Raw genomic sequence first — 14,890 nt, forward strand, 5'->3', positions numbered from 1 at the left:
GCAATGTAGCCACCAGCAGCACCGAACGACTTGGTGAACGTGCCCATGAGGATGTCAACCGAGCGCGGGTCGATGCCAAAGTAGTCCGTCACGCCACGTCCGTTAGGGCCCATAGCGCCAATCGAATGAGCCTCGTCGACGAAGAGGTAGAACTGCCTCGACACATTTAGCAATTGTTTTCCCTTCTATGGCTCACAAACGCACCTTGTACTTCTTCTTGAGCTCCATAATCACCGGCAGGTTAGCGAGCGTGCCCTCCATGGAGAACAGTCCCTCGACGATGAGGAGAATCTTCTTCCATGGACGGTGCGTCTTCGGCTGCCCCTGGCTGATGACCTCGCGGAGCAGCTCCTCGAGCGCCGTCATGTCGTTGTGCTTGAACATGCGCACGTTCGCCCCGCTGAGACGGACGCCATACCGAATCGACGCGTGGTTGAGCTCATCGGAGATGACGAGGCAGCCCTTGCTGACGAGGCCGGGAATGATGTTGGAGTTCGTGGCGAAACCCATGGAGCTGATGAGCGCGTCCTCCACGCCGAGGAACCGCGAGACGAGCGCCTCCGCCTGCTGGTGCAGATCAAGGGTCCCGCACTCAAGGCGGGAGCCGCCAGCGGAAACACCATACCGCTCGATGCTCGTCTCCACGGCATCAGCGCACGGGCCGTTGCCCTGAGCAAAGCCGAGGTAGTTGTACGACGAGATGTTGAGCGCACGCGTGCGGGTGCCGGTGGGGACCATCGTCTTGTTGTAGTCGGGCGAGTACCGGTCGAGGAGCATGATGGTACGTCCGGGGACGCCAGTGACGGGGTGGGAGAAGCAGTCATCGATCCGCAGCTTGAGGCGACGCGTGTAGAACGAGTCGAAGTCCGAGTTGAGCGCGGCATACCCCTGAAACACGAATGCGCTCGACACGTAGCATGATGAAGACGCAGGGGAAGCTACTCACGTTCCACGGCAGCAAGTGCCTGTAGTTCGCCGCCCGGAACCGCTTGCCAACGAAGTCGCGAAGATGACCGAGACAGATTACGAGGATGTAGCTAATGTACGTGGTGAGGAGGATGTAGTACGGCGGGTCTTGCTCGGGGTAGCTCTTGTATGGGGTACCCGCCCTGTGCCGTGACGTGTACCTGTAGTCGTCGTTCGCGCAGTGCCCAAACTCGGAGTGCACCGTCGTGAACACCTGCGAGGACGTCGGAGGGGTACGGGGATACGACAGGCCGTCCGTGAAATCCTCCCTCTCGTCGAGAACGGTGTCCTCCGAGCTCGAGGTTGCCGACGAGGACATGGAGAGGGCCGGCGTCGACGCTGTCGATGAAGCGGCCGAACTGCGCGTCCGTGCGCGAGCGTCGGCTGCCGAAACCGCGTTGAGGTAGGACGCCGCGGTTGACAACCCAGATGCCGACTTTTTCTTGAACATGGATTGCGTCGGCGATGCCGACTGGAACGCGATGGGGGACGGCCTTGAGGGCATGTTGGGCGTTCTCGACGTGCTCAACGTGCCCGACGACGACGAAGACGATGGGAGCAGCGAAGAGCAACAGGGGCGGGTGGGGTACGTCCGAGGTCGAGGGCAACGCGCGAATTACTATTAGATATTCTGGACCGACGGAGTCTGACAGTGGACGACATTCGCCAACGTTACACGGAGTTGATACGGAGAGCAACGGAGCGAGACGGAAGAGTACGCTCTGGGCGGAGAAACGCTGCAGAGCGAGGACGGACGGCGCACCGACCGAGTTCGAGAAGGCGGGGACGTGGCGTCGGCGGGGCAGGCGGGGTGTTTGCCGGGGAGAGATCCTCCAGATCGATCAGTTGCCTCTGTGCACCTTAGGAAGACTGTAGAAATCTGGGACACCTTGGGATGGCTATAGAACACCAGGACGCGTTCCCTGCACTGTACGCCCTGCCGCCCTGCAGCGAGACTGTCAGAGAGGTCCGCAGGAATCTGAGAGCACTACCTGCATCGTATCCGGCAGCGGGGGCGTTCTTCCAAGTCTTGCGTCCTCCGGCTGCACTGGTGACTGGGAGAGCGAGACTTGATGCGGACGCGTTCACGAGCAGCGCAGTCGAGAGCCAGGTAGTACCAGCGTCGAGCAGAAAAGCATATATCAATGAGATTCTCGCGTGTATAGTACAGTACAGACAAGTCGAAGTACGAGAACAAGCAGCAAACCACCGAGTCCGCTTCCATGGCTCGGGCGCTTAACACGACTTGGCGAGCCGCGCCGCCGGCCTTCGCCTCTTCCTCTGCTACCACTACCTCCCTCGGTCTCAACGTCTGCTCTCCTCAAACGCGCTCTTCTGAGGCCCATTTTCTGCTTGACTCGTGCTCTGTTCGCTCTGGACTGCTGGACGACACACGGAAAGGCTTCTACACGACATACAGCCGCACTCGAGCACACGGAGAGGCGCGATGGAGAAGCGTGCTGGGTACGCGGGAAAAAGGTACGTTCTTTCTCAGCGATTCAGGGCTACTGGCTGCCGGGTTCTGGGTCTCGAGGGATGGGGCGTGGAGGTAGATCCTGTAAGAACGCGTCGGGAGGTCAGCGCACCGTCGAGGGCGCGGGACGGCGGCGATGTCATTGTTGAAGAGGCGGGCGTGCGCGAGGATGGTGTCGTATGCGAGCGTCTTGACACGTGTGCGCGAAGCCGGTGAGGATCCTAGACAAGGGGTCAGCACAAGGTGGAATGGCGCGTAGCTGGGAGGAGTTTCACCGGGCTCGTTGAAGGCGATGTGCCCGTCCTCGCCAATACCACCGAGGAAGAGCTCAATGCTGCCGTGCTTGTTTTTTCTCTTCGTACGACTTGCATTCCTCAATCAGGTTCTTCGCGTTTGCGTTGAGGATGTTCACTTGTGAAGGCGGAATCTCGACTGCATGCGCATGAGGGCCCCGGTCAGCATAACGGTACCCTGATCGGCTGGCAAGCGATACGCACTATGCCAGAAGAACTCGCGGAACATGAAGGTGTCGTATGACTCGGGGTGGTCGTCTGGAAGGCCAACGTACTCGTCCATGTTGAACCTGACGACATCTTTTAAGCTATCTATGTGCAGTGCGTCCGCAGGAGGTCAGCGCACCTGAATATGAATCACGTCGCGCCCATTCGCGTCGCCGGAACGAAGCTCTGATACGCGTTAGTACGTGCCGCTATTGTCAGGTGAGTTTCGCTCCGGGACTCGAGGACGTCAAGGTCGATGCGTGCCGGTGGCTTACAATGAAGTGGATCCTCACGAATCTTCGCAGCGGTATCCCGAACGGTATTGGCGTACTGCGTAGCAATGAAGTTCTTGTGGGCAGCACCAATCTATACCTTCTGTCAGACGGGCGATATATAAACGACGTCGTACAAATACGCACCTTCTCGTTTTCATCTGCCGTCAGGATCTTATCCACCCTCTTCTTCCCCAGCCCTGGAGCCGGCGAAAGAGACGTCTGCATTGCAAGCACAACGCCAAAAGACGTACATACAGTCTCTCCCACAGATTCTAACAGGTGCGTACAGAATTTAGGTGAGTGCGGCGACCGAACGTCCGGCTTGCGACGTCACCCATCCCTACGTACAAGCACCTCATCAGGCTTGTCGAGGAAGGCAAACTCTCGTGAGTAAACGATGCTCACGGTCGGGGTCGCAACCGTCCTTGACTCGCGCGAGGTCGTCGTCGTCGTCACCGGCCAACGCAAGGCCCTCGTGCGCCCCTCCGAACTGACGATCTGCAAGCACACAGACGGCGTCAACAGGCAGCTGCGCGGGCTGTACCGAATCAAGACGTACCTGCTAGTCCATGGCCACGCGCAAACGATCTGCCACCGGCGGCTTGCACAAGTTTCCCGGATCTCTCGCCGCGCTTGGAGTCCGGAGCTCGCTCCTCAGGAACGCACACGGCACTGGCGGAGGCGTGCAAACGGAGACGGAGGCGATGCTGCCGCCTGGAGCATTCCTTCCGGGGGACGACGAGGCTGATCTCGGCGACAACGGCGAGCAAGCGCACTCGTGCGTCGCCTTCCGGGCATTCAGCACGCCCTCCATCGCTGCCCGCCGCTGCAGGAAGTCGAACCTGAACCCGAATCAGCTCCGTCTGCACGGTGACGGCTCGCAAGGCCCGGGCTCGCTCGTCTTTCACGATGACGAGTCTGACGATGCGGAGCCCGAGACAGGAAGAAGAAAGAATAAAGGGACCACCTCGCACCTCGTACCTGCGCTGCCGACCCCTGCACGGAAGCCACGCAAGTCGCGTGTGTCGAACGTCAGCCAGGCGGAGACGCCTTCGACGACGCGGCTGTCGACGGTGTGAGCGCAGGCGGCCGAGGTTCTGAACGAGACCGGGACATGTCGGTGAGTATCCCGTGTACCGACGACCCGGAGAACTCACCCAGACAGAAGGCCGGACGTCTCGTCGTAACTGCTGGGCTCCGAAATCTTGGCGGCGTGGCGACTCGCGTATTGCGTCCACGGCGAGCGCAGCGTCAACAGGAGGGCAGGAGACGGTGGTCAGCGGTGAGTCAGTATACTATACTCGAGAACTCACCTTGTGTCTGCCATCGCAGGACCCAGCTCGCGAACAGCGTCACGGCCGACAGCTTCAAGCTCGCCGCACGGGCTGGAAGCCGACCTGCATTGCAACTCTGGAGTCAAGTGCGACACGTCAGTAAGTCCCCGCCCGAGTGCAGGTACGTACGACCGGGACGACGAGACAGCACGTCAGGACGCACAGTCCACGCCGACACCATCGAGGACCTGCCGACGCGCAGCTGAGGTGAGTGCGGCTGAGGAGACGGCGCAGCGGCGGGGCGGGAAGACGAGACGGCCGACGGATGGAGAGCGGACGGATGGAGGCGGTGGACAGCGGATGGGAAGGGGGAAGAGTAGAGAGGCGGCGAGCATGGTTCGACGCTGCTCCAGGAGAGTGGTACGTACCACCCAGACTATCGGGTGCGGTAGTTGATTCGCGTATCGCAGATGTACGTACCTCGCTACGTTGACGTAGTTTAATGATCACGCTTTCCGGAATTACGGTGCGTGCGCGAGGATCCCACAGCAATAAAGTGACACAAGCGAGATGGCGGAGAACACTGAATTACAAAGGCTACGATATGAGAATATGAAGGCTATGCTACTCGTCTCTGAACTCGGAGATCGTCGGAGGCTCGCAATCTGCGAACCTCGAGTGCTGAACGTCAGACGCAAACCTCCATCCCGCCAGCCTGTCTCGTACGACCGCAGGTGCCCGCAAGAATTTAAAAGCCTCGGAAGAGGTGCCGTGTCTCGCGAGTGCGTGTCAGCGTAACCTTTGGCTCTTCCTCGATTACCTTTGCCGTCGCGAACATATCGAGACGGGATCAAATTCCCGCCCTGGTCATGCAGCACACGTCGCCGTCCGATGTCGCTTTGGCCGAAGTTAGGAACACCGGGGATAGGCTCGGGGCTCAGAATACTCGGCAGCTTGAGGATCCCACCGGAGGTGAGTCTTGCGATGCAAAGCCGCTCCTCGGTAGCCCGAGTGAAATACAGCTCTGGGAAGTCAGCCGTGTCGAGAAAATCACGCACCTGCTTGGCGGTCCGACCGCCAACGACGGAATTGCGGGTGGTCAGCTGACAAGGATGATACCGTACCGAACTTGTACTTACGACTTGGTCCCAGAAGCCTGTTCCCCGACTATGCGTGCACCCCGGTCGAGCTGAAACAGAAGCAGTTAACCTCGGCTACACGGTACCAGTCTCTCGGAGCGCATACCGAGAATGGCGGTCAAGATATTCCGGACGCTCTTGCGAGGATCCGAGTAGTCTGGCTTGGGTAGACATGCAGCAGGTTGTGGGACTCAGATACGCGGCGGGCAGATAACTACGACACATGGGGACGCTGAAGCGGTGGTATGTCAAGAGCGGCTCTGCGGATATCCCACCAGTGAGATGGAATCGCTCTGTGCAGGAACTAGGAACGATCTTCAAACCGTTCCTCGATTTGCTCCTGCTCCGCGTGCCCCGGGAGCATGTTGCTGAACTCAAAATCATGCCGTAAATTGCGCTCGGCAGGCTGTAAGAGCTCTCAGCACCATTCCAGGTTACCGGTGCGGTTCAGAGCATTGGGACGTACTCACCTAAACCAGGAACGGGTCGAGCCGTCGCATAGGCTAACAGTAAAGCCAAATGGCTGGGACCTTGTCCGGCTCTCAAGCTCAACTGCTCCATGCCGATGCGCAGTAGAAGGACGTCGGTGACGCGGGAGATGAGCCGGATGTTGTGTGCGACATAAGGTTGGCTTCATGCACGGGCGACCACTGCCACGTGTGGTGACTGATGCGTGACAGCCAGTGACTCGGCCGTTACTTTTTCCTAAAGAGGTCCCTGTCTAGCGCTCATGGTGACTGCGAGAAGGCCTGCGCGCGTTGTCTTGGCTCTTCCGTCGAAGGTGAGGAGGCATAGATCATACTCATTGGGTATATAATGTATGTAATATATTGCTGAGTACATTATACTGAGATTATGAGAGCAAAGGATGATGGCGACAGGACGAGAGTCAGTATGTACTAGTAGCAGGTAAGTGGTAAGTAGCACTAGGTTCGAGGCAGCGGTGTGGTTTATGAAGAAGTAAAGGATTAGAGTGTAGCTCTTCTTTCCTGGGAGGCATGGCAACCACCCGGGAGGCCACCGCCCAGCAGGGAACCGGCCGGGCTCTTGCACAGTGGTCGCGACGACGAGGGCAGAGTCTGAAGGCGCCGCGCTGGGTATTTCTGATTGCATTTGCGTGTCATTACCAAAAGGAGACTTTGGCGCTCACTTGTCTCTTCCGCAACTCTCCAAAAACTAACTCATCTCTGCAGGGGCCACAAACCAAAAATTGGCTCGCGCCAATCTGTTTGTATTGACTATCTCTACAACGTGGCGCGGACGCTTTTTCGATACAGGGAGCTGTAGAGATCAAGTTAATTTTACAAGGCGAATGTCACGGTTTGTAACGCTCACGCACGTGGCAGTGGTCGCCCGTGCATGAAGCCAACCTTAGTTGAGGAGCATGGCGGGAGAGGGCAGTGCAGCCACATGCTGCCTCTGTCCGTTCGGCGAAGGTTGGTCACTGCAGCTGCATGTGGCATGAGAGGTCAGTTCCAGGTGACAGCTTTGATGCTTACGGTCTTTGCCCCTGGCCCCCGAGGGCGTCGATGACCTGCAGGTTCGCTGCGCAGGAATCGAGACCCATCAGACGGTGGATGCCGTCAAGGAGGCGAGCGTTGTTCTAGGTCCTTCATCCCTTTGGACTTGACAAAGTAGGTGAGGGAGTGGGTGTTCAGGCACGTAGGGCGCTGCATGACTTCTGCAAGCTGTATGTCGAGCATGCCCTCAATGGTGACGTCGTATATGAGCACGAGCTCGAAGTCACTGCGTCTGTCCCAGACGAGCTTACTAATGTTAGTGGAGGGGACTGAGGAAGGAGTTGTGTACGCCGCAGAGGGCTAGGATATCGAAGAGGTAGATGGTGTCCAACAGGGGATAGCTCCCAATCGAGAGTATGCCTTTCGAAATGCAGAAGTATTCAGCTGTATTCGCCTGCTCGTAGGTGGAAACGAGTGTGTATGAGAGACCGGCCATGCTCACTCCCCTCACCAGACTGAGTTTCACCTTGACTTTCGAGATTCGTCGAGCTGAACTACTGGAATACAGCATACCTAACGTTCAAGGTGAGAGCTGTCCCTGATCGCGCAGAACGATGCTATGCCGGCGAAGCATTTCGTACATTGGAGTTACCGGTATCTGTGTCTCGGGGATCTGCTGTTAGGACTCGGTGGCACGTAATCGAGATGATTTGAAAAACTCACCTGAAACCGACAGCTCGGAGCCGTCGCATGAGCTCGCACCGAGAAAACGTAAAGTCCAGATGGGTTCCTTGGGACCGGGGTGTGCACGCACCGTGGAGGCCGAGAGCTTTGCAGTAACCTCGCCAGGGTTCTTGTCAGAATACTAACTCTAGTTTCAAGCGCTATGCAAGGTCCGGTCCCATACACACAGTGACATTGCGACCAAGGATTTCGAGTCGCCATAGCAAGCGGTCAGTATGCCATTGCGGAGAGTCTGAGATGCCATGCTCACCATCTTCGATCTGAGTTGGCTAATGGGTTAAAGCCGATGCATGCCCTCGTTCCCTGGCAGCTTCTCACAGCGAGCTGATCGTGAGTGAGTCGTGACATTGTCGGGCTCCGGATGGTTGAGCGCACCAAGTACACGGAACCGCCGCGTAGGTGGTTAAGCCAGCCGAAGTGCCACCACGCATAGGAAGGATGTCATCTACGAAGAATTCCAAGGGTCAGTGCTTCGTCATCGCTCCGAGTTCCGGCAGACCCGCCCTGAATAATTCTGGACTCACAGTATGCTAGAGGTGTCGCGTAGGCTATTTCCAGCGGACCGGGGTAAGTCGCACGGTGACCCTGTCCGCCGTCTGCATAATCTCTTTGGCTCCACAAGAGCCGACACGGTTACCAGTTAACGGATGGCCGGTGAGGGGTGTCCTTGCTGCTACAACTCATTCCTAGCACACTCAACAGCCTGTTCTTACCAGGCCATGCGCTGCGAGCGCAATTCAATTCCTGGATGTCCTATGGTCTGCAGAAGCTATGGAATGCTCGTGAGAGAGTAGAAGCAAGTGAAACATGTTTGAACACTTACCGTCACCCATATTTCGGAGCCGACGCATATCCTGTACCTGAACTAGCCACGGTTCCGTTCGCATCGCTCTGGCTGCACCACACATCATGTCCGCGAGCTCAAAGTTCATGGATGAATGAAATATATTTGCAGTTCCTCCGTACACATGACGGTCATGCAATCGTCCGCGCAGAGACAGTCAAAGAGACTGTCCAGTAAAATGGCAGCGAGGGTCGGGCACTCACCAAGACATCACCTGTCCATCACGGTACGCTCGATTGAACGAGCCCGCGAGCCCTCCGAGACCGCCAATTAACCAGCATAATTGAGCGGGCTGTCGCTTCCGCGTACGCTTGCGCTGCCGGCAGCCGAGCGGGACAATTCCGCGCAGGCGGAGTGGTTTATCCCATGACGAAGCTAAGCTTTGGGGTATGCACGCGAGGAGTTGAAGCGTACGCTACCGGTCCTTGGCCTGATGGAAGCTGCTGACCATGTTCCCCGACAGTCGGACGGTTTGAATCCGCAGAGTTCCGAGCGTGAAGGTATAGATAAGTAGACAGCAGACGGGCTCGAGCGGTGCGTACTCACCCACTCGGCGTGGTGCTCTGCTGTGTTTCCTGCTTCTAACCTACCGTCACTCCCATACGTGCTGACACCTTCGACCGTTCAGTCTTGAACTCGCGCCCTAGTACGCAGCCCGTGGTGTTCGCCGTTCGCTGTGTCAGCCGCTTCGTCCGTGGGTCCTCTCACCTTCATCTTCCCGGACCGTATTCGCTAACGGATGCGATGCGCAGGACTGTGCGCTGCTCGTCAGCCATGAGGACCTGGACGGCCAGGTCGATCTCAACGTCTGGGCGCCGACGTGTGTGGGGAGTGGTCCATGACGACTGTCGTTGGATGCAAGTACTGCGTGGACGACGTCAAATGGTATGTACTGACCTGCACAGTCTTCCCGCACGTCCCTCACCGTGGCAGCAGCTCTGAATAGCTCCGCTTGTCAAAGTCGCGTTGTCGTTGCACGCCATAGGACCGACACTGGTCATGCTCGTGTGTGGGTTCGCACCGACCACGGGCAGGAAAGATGGGTTCCGCGGCATGAGCTCCTCCGTCGAGAGCGATGTAAGGGAGGGAGAGCTTTGGGCGGATGTGGCGTCCTCGCCCGTCCAGCTGTTCTCCCGGGTCGGACCGCAGCTTACCGTGCTCGCAACGTCGGGACTGCTACCATGACGGATGCGGGAGGCGCTGCTCGCGCTTGCAGAAAGGAAATGCGAGGTACGCACCTGTTTCATGATCGCCAACCGTAGTCCTCCGTGGATCTTCTGACCGTCTTCTTCCTGGACCGGATTTGCAACCTCTACGCGGCGACGTGCGTCGGGATGATGGTCAGTCATTCATTTCATGTCGGGAGCGGGTTCACTGACCAGAACCGCTGTGTCGCTCATGTCTGCGAGGCAGGTTAGTCGGAGACCCGACGCGTGCATCGGGATCTCTCTGCATGCAAGCTGGAGAAGAGAGCGGAAAGGGAGGACTCACGCTGTCGGTGCGAGTGTTACCCAGGTGCGTCCTTTGTATTCGACGTTCGCCCGCAGTTTCTTGATGACTGCTCCACCCGTGGCGACTCTGTTTGCACGTTGAGTCGTTGTCCGGGTGCGGATGTGCGCTGTGCTAAGAGGGACGCGGCGGCCGTTGGGTCTCGTAGTAGTACAAGCTCGACTGTAGGTCGGCGACTCGGAGTGTGCCCTTGTCCTACGACGGCAGAAACGTGAGCAACAGCAAAAGAAGCGACACACACGACCTACGTTGAAGTGCAGCAACTTTTGCTTCCGCGCCTCGAGGTCCTTGATACCATCGAGCAGCCCGCGCTGTGTCATCCTCTTCTGGTTCGCGAGCTCGTACGAGTCGCGCATGAACTGGTCCAGATACAGGCTCTTCGGGTACCTGAATGTCGAGCGTTCGTTCTTGCGCCCAATGGCTGCGTCGTACGACGGCGGCGCCGAGTCGCGGACGAGCTCGAAGGCAATCACCTCCGAGGGCTCGAAGATGACATGGCGCCGCATAGGCGCTTTGTTCTTCAGCGTGTCCGGGGGCGCGAACTCGGCGGCAAGGGCAGAGAGGAGGTCGTTCGAGTCGGGCGAGGAGCCGACATTCACCCGCACGACGCTGAGGTTGTGTGTACTGAGGTCGTCTGGTTCCGCACCATGCTCCCCGTACTGGAGTTCCATGAGTCTGCGGCTGGTAAGAATCATGCGTGTGAAGACGGGAACGTATACAATTACCTCCACTGCTTCCGTTCTGGGTTATTGATGTTGTTATACTTGAGGACGTTCTCGATCGCATACACGAGCCTCCCATAGAACCCTAGCGCGGTGTTAATCAGACCGCCTGGAGTAGACTGAAGAGTGATATGTGCTTACGAGCGGATACATCGCCTGGCCGCTCTGCAGGACCACCCCACGGCTCGGTCGAGAAAGCCCTCAGGGAAGCGTCGACGTTCAGCTCCGACATCCTTGCGAGGTCCATGTTCGTGTACATTTCCAAAATGGTCCATGCCTGGTGTGCTGCAGCGGGTGCTGTGGTTAGCCTATGCATGCCAGTGGGTGCAGTTAGCCATCACACACCTGGGCCACTCCTCGGTGGCTCCATCTCATAGGTCCCGGGCTCTGGTAGCGGTAGCCATTGCGCGATGGTGTGCTTGAACTGCGGGACGAAGTACAGACTGTGTAAGATGAGCGCAGCGTAGGCTTCGCCCGGGAGGGTAGGTCGGAGTGCAACAGGCCTGCGGCAAAAGAGCGACAAGTCAGTACACGGTCGCACATCGCTGTAGGAGCGCGTACGTGTCTCCCTCGCGTACCCTCTCCTCCAACGGAAGCTCGTGGTAGATGTCTTCGGGGATGTTGTACGACAAGCTCGCCTCGATAGCCTGGCTCATCGCCTGGTCGTCCTGCGACATCCCGCTTGGAGCATTCGCTTCGACCTGCGATCCGCTCAGCAATCTGTCGCACCTGGTGAAGAGAGCCTCAGCTACGCACGTTGGATGGTACCATCGCCCAGCTCGGGTTCGGGGCCCTATCGCTCGGTCCAAAGTGTGTGGTGCCCTGGTCAAATAACGAAGCCCGCAACGCGCGCGCAAGCTCATCATCGTCGTCCTTCGTGAGGTCAATCACACCCCCCTCCGGTCTGGAAGCTGACATCCAGTCACAACCAGCGCGCACGATTGAAGTCTTTTGGCGATGTACTCACGAGGCGGGGTGCGCGGCCCAGGACCAATGACCGGTGCGTTTATGGGCTCGAGGCCAGGCAGGTCCGCGTACATGGGATCATCCGCGCCCGTATCTCCTTCCAGCAGAGCCGACGCTGCCTTCTCGAGGTTGTTGTTGTGCTTCCGGAGGAGGAGGAGGGCATGGTGCTCGTCGAGGTTTCCTCCCATCATCGCGCTCAGAGTCTCGATGTCTGCCTGCTCTTGAGGTGTCGCAGGCATCGGCCTGCTTGTCATATCAACCATGGCGTTTTGTGAATGTCAGTATCGGGGAAGTGTTGCGGGTAAAGAGTGTTGTGGGTCAAGCACGAAGAGAGTGGCACCGAAGCAAAGATAAATGGCACTGCAGCACAACTGCAGCACTGTGTTCGCCGTCTCGCGCGCGGCGTGAGAACCGCGCGCTGCTACACCATCCCACCGAACATTGTTAACACTCGCGCGAACCAAGGACCATAACCAAAGTTCAAGGCAGGAGAATATGAATGTCTATTCATCATCATCTTTAGTCTGCGCCGCGCGACCCGCATCGTCTGTATATTACACATGTCGTATCAACATCCACGTCGTTCAAGCTCAGAGTCTCGATGTCTGCTTGCTCTTGAGGCGTCGCAGGCATCGGCCTGCTGGTCATGTCAACCATGACTTGTCGCAAGTGTCGCTATCGGAGAGGTATTGGGGGCAAAGCACGAAGAGAGTGGCAGCTATGTAGTGGCACTCAGGCGGCTGCAGAGCGGCTGGCGTATGGCAATTATAGTGTGTGAAAACCAAGGCGCGACAGGTTGAGTAAGAACATACATACGTGCAACAGATTTCAATGAAGAGCAGGGGAAGGCGCGCCATGTGCTCCGCAAGAGAGCATGGTCTGACATGTTGGCCTGTGTTCGAACGGCAGGTTTGTGACTACGTCGCAGGTCGACCACTAGATACAGGTTCTGTGTTTCGCAGGCGGTCCGGAGGAAGTATCAGGTTCAAGCCTCTGTACTGATTGAGTGTTACGATCGGAGTCCAAGCCAATGTTAGTCTATACTGTTATCGGAGTTTGATGTAATTCCAGTAAGCCACAATCCGAGTAAATATTTATCAGTACAATGTCCGACCAGACCTAGTCTTAAGTCCGATACTTACTAGCTAAGCTTAAGCAGGCTTATTATGACGTTTCAGTGAACCCCACACAGACTCGCTGTCATATCTCTCGTCGCCCGCTCATGCAGGTCCTCGAGTTTATCCAACCTGTACACCCATCGCATCCATTGCATACCGCCTTGAATGCGATGTGCAACATGTTGCAAAGGGCACCTGCAACGTGCGACCTGTTGCAAAGGCAACTTGCAACATGCTGCAGGGTCCGTGTCTCTGGAATTATTATACACAATACCACCCACACTGGCGAACGTGAACTGCGGCAACCCTCGCGCAGCCTACAGAGGGAGCCCAATATCGTAGAAAGGTCTCGCGCGAACCAACGGCACACCAACGATCCGACCGCATAAGATTCGAAGCACGAGAATTCGAAGGTCTATTCGTCATTATCTTTAGTCTGCGCCACGTTCCGCATCGTCTGTATATTACACACGTCGTTTCAACATCGTCATCAAGTTGGAACGTCACTCAAATAGCCGCGAACAATAGGGTATATCTACACGTAAATATGCAAGTGAGGGCAATAGCACAGGCGCATGAAGGACATAGGCCAAGACAAGCAGCACCGAAGGGAGAGCAGATCGATGCCATTAACACGCCATCTCGGGCGCGCGGACAATCTCAACCGCCCGGCTGATAACCTCCTCGACTGGCCACCGCTCGCCAGGGCCCTGCTTGAGGTCCAGATAATCGCCAATCTCATCGCATGCGCGGAGCACCATGTCGATGTCCTCCTTCGTGTGCGCGGCCGAGAGACAGAACCGGACACGGGACGTGACGAGAGGAGTAGCAGGGTAAGCGACGACGACGATGACGATGGGAGTCTGGCGGGTGCGCATCATCCGACTGAAGACTGCCATCTTGCCAGGGTTGAAGAGCAGGAGAGGCACGACCGGGGAGTCGTCCGAACCGTACGTGATGAATCCGAGCTTGCGCAGGCCACGGTTGAGGTAGCGTGAGTTGAACGCGAGCCGGCTCAGGCGGAGGCGGCCGTCGGAGCCGTCAATCATCGGCTGGGCAAGAGGCATCCAGGAGGGAAGAGCCGACGCCGGCGCAGTACCAGGGATAATGTCAGCCTCGGACATGGCAGAAGCCACGTCGCTTGAGCTGGAACGGAGGAGGGCCAGAGACGACGACGAGTGCGGCTTCTCGGTGGGCATCGTGATGCCCATGATACTGGCCATACTCGCGATAACCTGCGTAAGGACGGGAGGGGTCATAGACTCCGCATACGTGAACGAGTGACCCTGGAGGCGCAGACGGTCGATGACCGCCTTACTGCCCGCAATGTAGCCACCAGCAGCACCGAACGACTTGGTGAACGTGCCCATGAGGATGTCAACCGAGCGCGGGTCGATGCCAAAGTAGTCCGTCACGCCACGTCCGTTAGGGCCCATAGCGCCAATCGAATGAGCCTCGTCGACGAAGAGGTAGAACTGCCTCGACACATTTAGCAATTGTTTTCCCTTCTATGGCTCACAAACGCACCTTGTACTTCTTCTTGAGCTCCATAATCACCGGCAGGTTAGCGAGCGTGCCCTCCATGGAGAACAGTCCCTCGACGATGAGGAGAATCTTCTTCCATGGACGGTGCGTCTTCGGCTGCCCCTGGCTGATGACCTCGCGGAGCAGCTCCTCGAGCGCCGTCATGTCGTTGTGCTTGAACATGCGCACGTTCGCCCCGCTGAGACGGACGCCATACCGAATCGACGCGTGGTTGAGCTCATCGGAGATGACGAGGCAGCCCTTGCTGACGAGGCCGGGAATGATGTTGGAGTTCGTGGCGAAACCCATGGAGCTGATGAGCGCGTCCTCCACGCCGAGGAACCGCGAGACGAGCGCCTCCGCCTGCTGGTGCAG

At 57.7% G+C, this 14,890-nt stretch overlaps 8 protein-coding genes across 8 annotated transcripts; 2 read left to right on the forward strand and 6 right to left on the reverse strand.

Annotated features, from left to right (window-relative positions):
- Positions 1-2: 2 nt before the first annotated feature.
- On the reverse strand, positions 3-1,471 carry L226DRAFT_517824 (PLP-dependent transferase; the record flags this gene model as incomplete). The annotated part of the gene is made up of 3 exons (XM_067678524.1): positions 3-152; positions 205-888; positions 947-1,471. Coding segments are annotated over 3 exons (1,359 nt in total), but the record flags the coding sequence as incomplete, so codon positions are not given.
- On the reverse strand, positions 1,255-2,302 carry L226DRAFT_52699 (uncharacterized protein). The gene is made up of 2 exons (XM_067679085.1): positions 1,963-2,302; positions 1,255-1,911 (listed from the first exon to the last, which is right to left on the reverse strand). Exons 1-2 carry the CDS (start codon positions 2,189-2,191, stop codon positions 1,589-1,591), a joined length of 552 nt encoding a protein of 183 aa, XP_067528323.1. The 5' UTR covers positions 2,192-2,302; the 3' UTR covers positions 1,255-1,588.
- Positions 2,133-2,608, forward strand: L226DRAFT_541191 (uncharacterized protein). Its single transcript, XM_067682030.1, has one exon. It carries the CDS (start codon positions 2,190-2,192, stop codon positions 2,517-2,519), a length of 330 nt encoding a protein of 109 aa, XP_067528324.1. The 5' UTR covers positions 2,133-2,189; the 3' UTR covers positions 2,520-2,608.
- A 117-nt stretch (positions 2,609-2,725) lies between these two features.
- L226DRAFT_541194 (Glucosamine/galactosamine-6-phosphate isomerase) lies at positions 2,726-3,306 on the reverse strand. The gene is made up of 3 exons (XM_067682031.1): positions 3,080-3,306; positions 2,938-3,023; positions 2,726-2,872 (listed from the first exon to the last, which is right to left on the reverse strand). The coding sequence occupies exons 2-3, from the start codon at positions 3,014-3,016 to the stop codon at positions 2,769-2,771; spliced, it is 183 nt and encodes a 60-aa protein (XP_067528325.1). The 5' UTR covers positions 3,017-3,023; positions 3,080-3,306; the 3' UTR covers positions 2,726-2,768.
- Positions 3,307-3,469: 163 nt separating this feature from the next.
- L226DRAFT_541196 (uncharacterized protein) lies at positions 3,470-4,476 on the forward strand. Its single transcript, XM_067682032.1, has 4 exons — positions 3,470-3,555; positions 3,621-3,713; positions 3,775-4,312; positions 4,373-4,476. The coding sequence occupies exon 3, from the start codon at positions 3,785-3,787 to the stop codon at positions 4,292-4,294; it is 510 nt and encodes a 169-aa protein (XP_067528326.1). The 5' UTR covers positions 3,470-3,555; positions 3,621-3,713; positions 3,775-3,784; the 3' UTR covers positions 4,295-4,312; positions 4,373-4,476.
- Positions 4,477-7,211: 2,735 nt separating this feature from the next.
- Positions 7,212-7,584, reverse strand: L226DRAFT_576982 (uncharacterized protein; the record flags this gene model as incomplete). The annotated part of the gene is made up of 2 exons (XM_067685485.1): positions 7,212-7,394; positions 7,438-7,584. 2 exons carry the CDS (start codon positions 7,582-7,584, stop codon positions 7,212-7,214), a joined length of 330 nt encoding a protein of 109 aa, XP_067528327.1.
- Positions 7,585-10,299: 2,715 nt separating this feature from the next.
- L226DRAFT_474460 (uncharacterized protein) lies at positions 10,300-12,127 on the reverse strand (the record flags this gene model as incomplete). Its single annotated transcript, XM_067676596.1, has 8 exons — positions 10,300-10,380; positions 10,434-10,866; positions 10,917-10,992; positions 11,049-11,192; positions 11,253-11,410; positions 11,469-11,608; positions 11,664-11,811; positions 11,871-12,127. The coding sequence occupies 8 exons, from the start codon at positions 12,125-12,127 to the stop codon at positions 10,300-10,302; spliced, it is 1,437 nt and encodes a 478-aa protein (XP_067528328.1).
- Positions 12,128-13,492: 1,365 nt separating this feature from the next.
- On the reverse strand, positions 13,493-14,824 carry L226DRAFT_617872 (PLP-dependent transferase; the record flags this gene model as incomplete). Its single annotated transcript, XM_067687102.1, has 2 exons — positions 13,493-14,466; positions 14,519-14,824. The coding sequence occupies 2 exons, from the start codon at positions 14,822-14,824 to the stop codon at positions 13,621-13,623; spliced, it is 1,152 nt and encodes a 383-aa protein (XP_067528329.1). The 3' UTR covers positions 13,493-13,620.
- Positions 14,825-14,890: the final 66 nt, after the last annotated feature.

This window comes from Lentinus tigrinus (assembly GCF_003813185.1).
Source record: "Lentinus tigrinus ALCF2SS1-7 unplaced genomic scaffold L226scaffold_100, whole genome shotgun sequence".
NCBI classification, from domain to species: Eukaryota; Fungi; Basidiomycota; class Agaricomycetes; order Polyporales; family Polyporaceae; genus Lentinus; species Lentinus tigrinus.

What these genes read in the sequence shown, in the direction of transcription:
- L226DRAFT_541191 (XM_067682030.1), top strand. Translation starts at nt 2,190, where the DNA reads ATGGCTCGGGCGCTTAACACGACTTGGCGAGCCGCGCCGCCGGCCTTC.
- L226DRAFT_52699 (XM_067679085.1), bottom strand. Translation starts at nt 2,191, where the DNA reads ATGGAAGCGGACTCGGTGGTTTGCTGCTTGTTCTCGTACTTCGACTTG. An exon ending in CCCCCGCTGCCGGATACGAT is followed by an intron (nt 1,912 to 1,962) that starts GCAGGTAGTGCT and finishes GTCTCGCTGCAG; the next exon opens with GGCGGCAGGGCGTACAGTGC.
- L226DRAFT_541194 (XM_067682031.1), bottom strand. Translation starts at nt 3,016, where the DNA reads ATGGACGAGTACGTTGGCCTTCCAGACGACCACCCCGAGTCATACGAC. An exon ending in CCGCGAGTTCTTCTGGCATA is followed by an intron (nt 2,873 to 2,937) that starts GTGCGTATCGCT and finishes ATGCGCATGCAG; the next exon opens with TCGAGATTCCGCCTTCACAA.
- L226DRAFT_541196 (XM_067682032.1), top strand. Translation starts at nt 3,785, where the DNA reads ATGGCCACGCGCAAACGATCTGCCACCGGCGGCTTGCACAAGTTTCCC.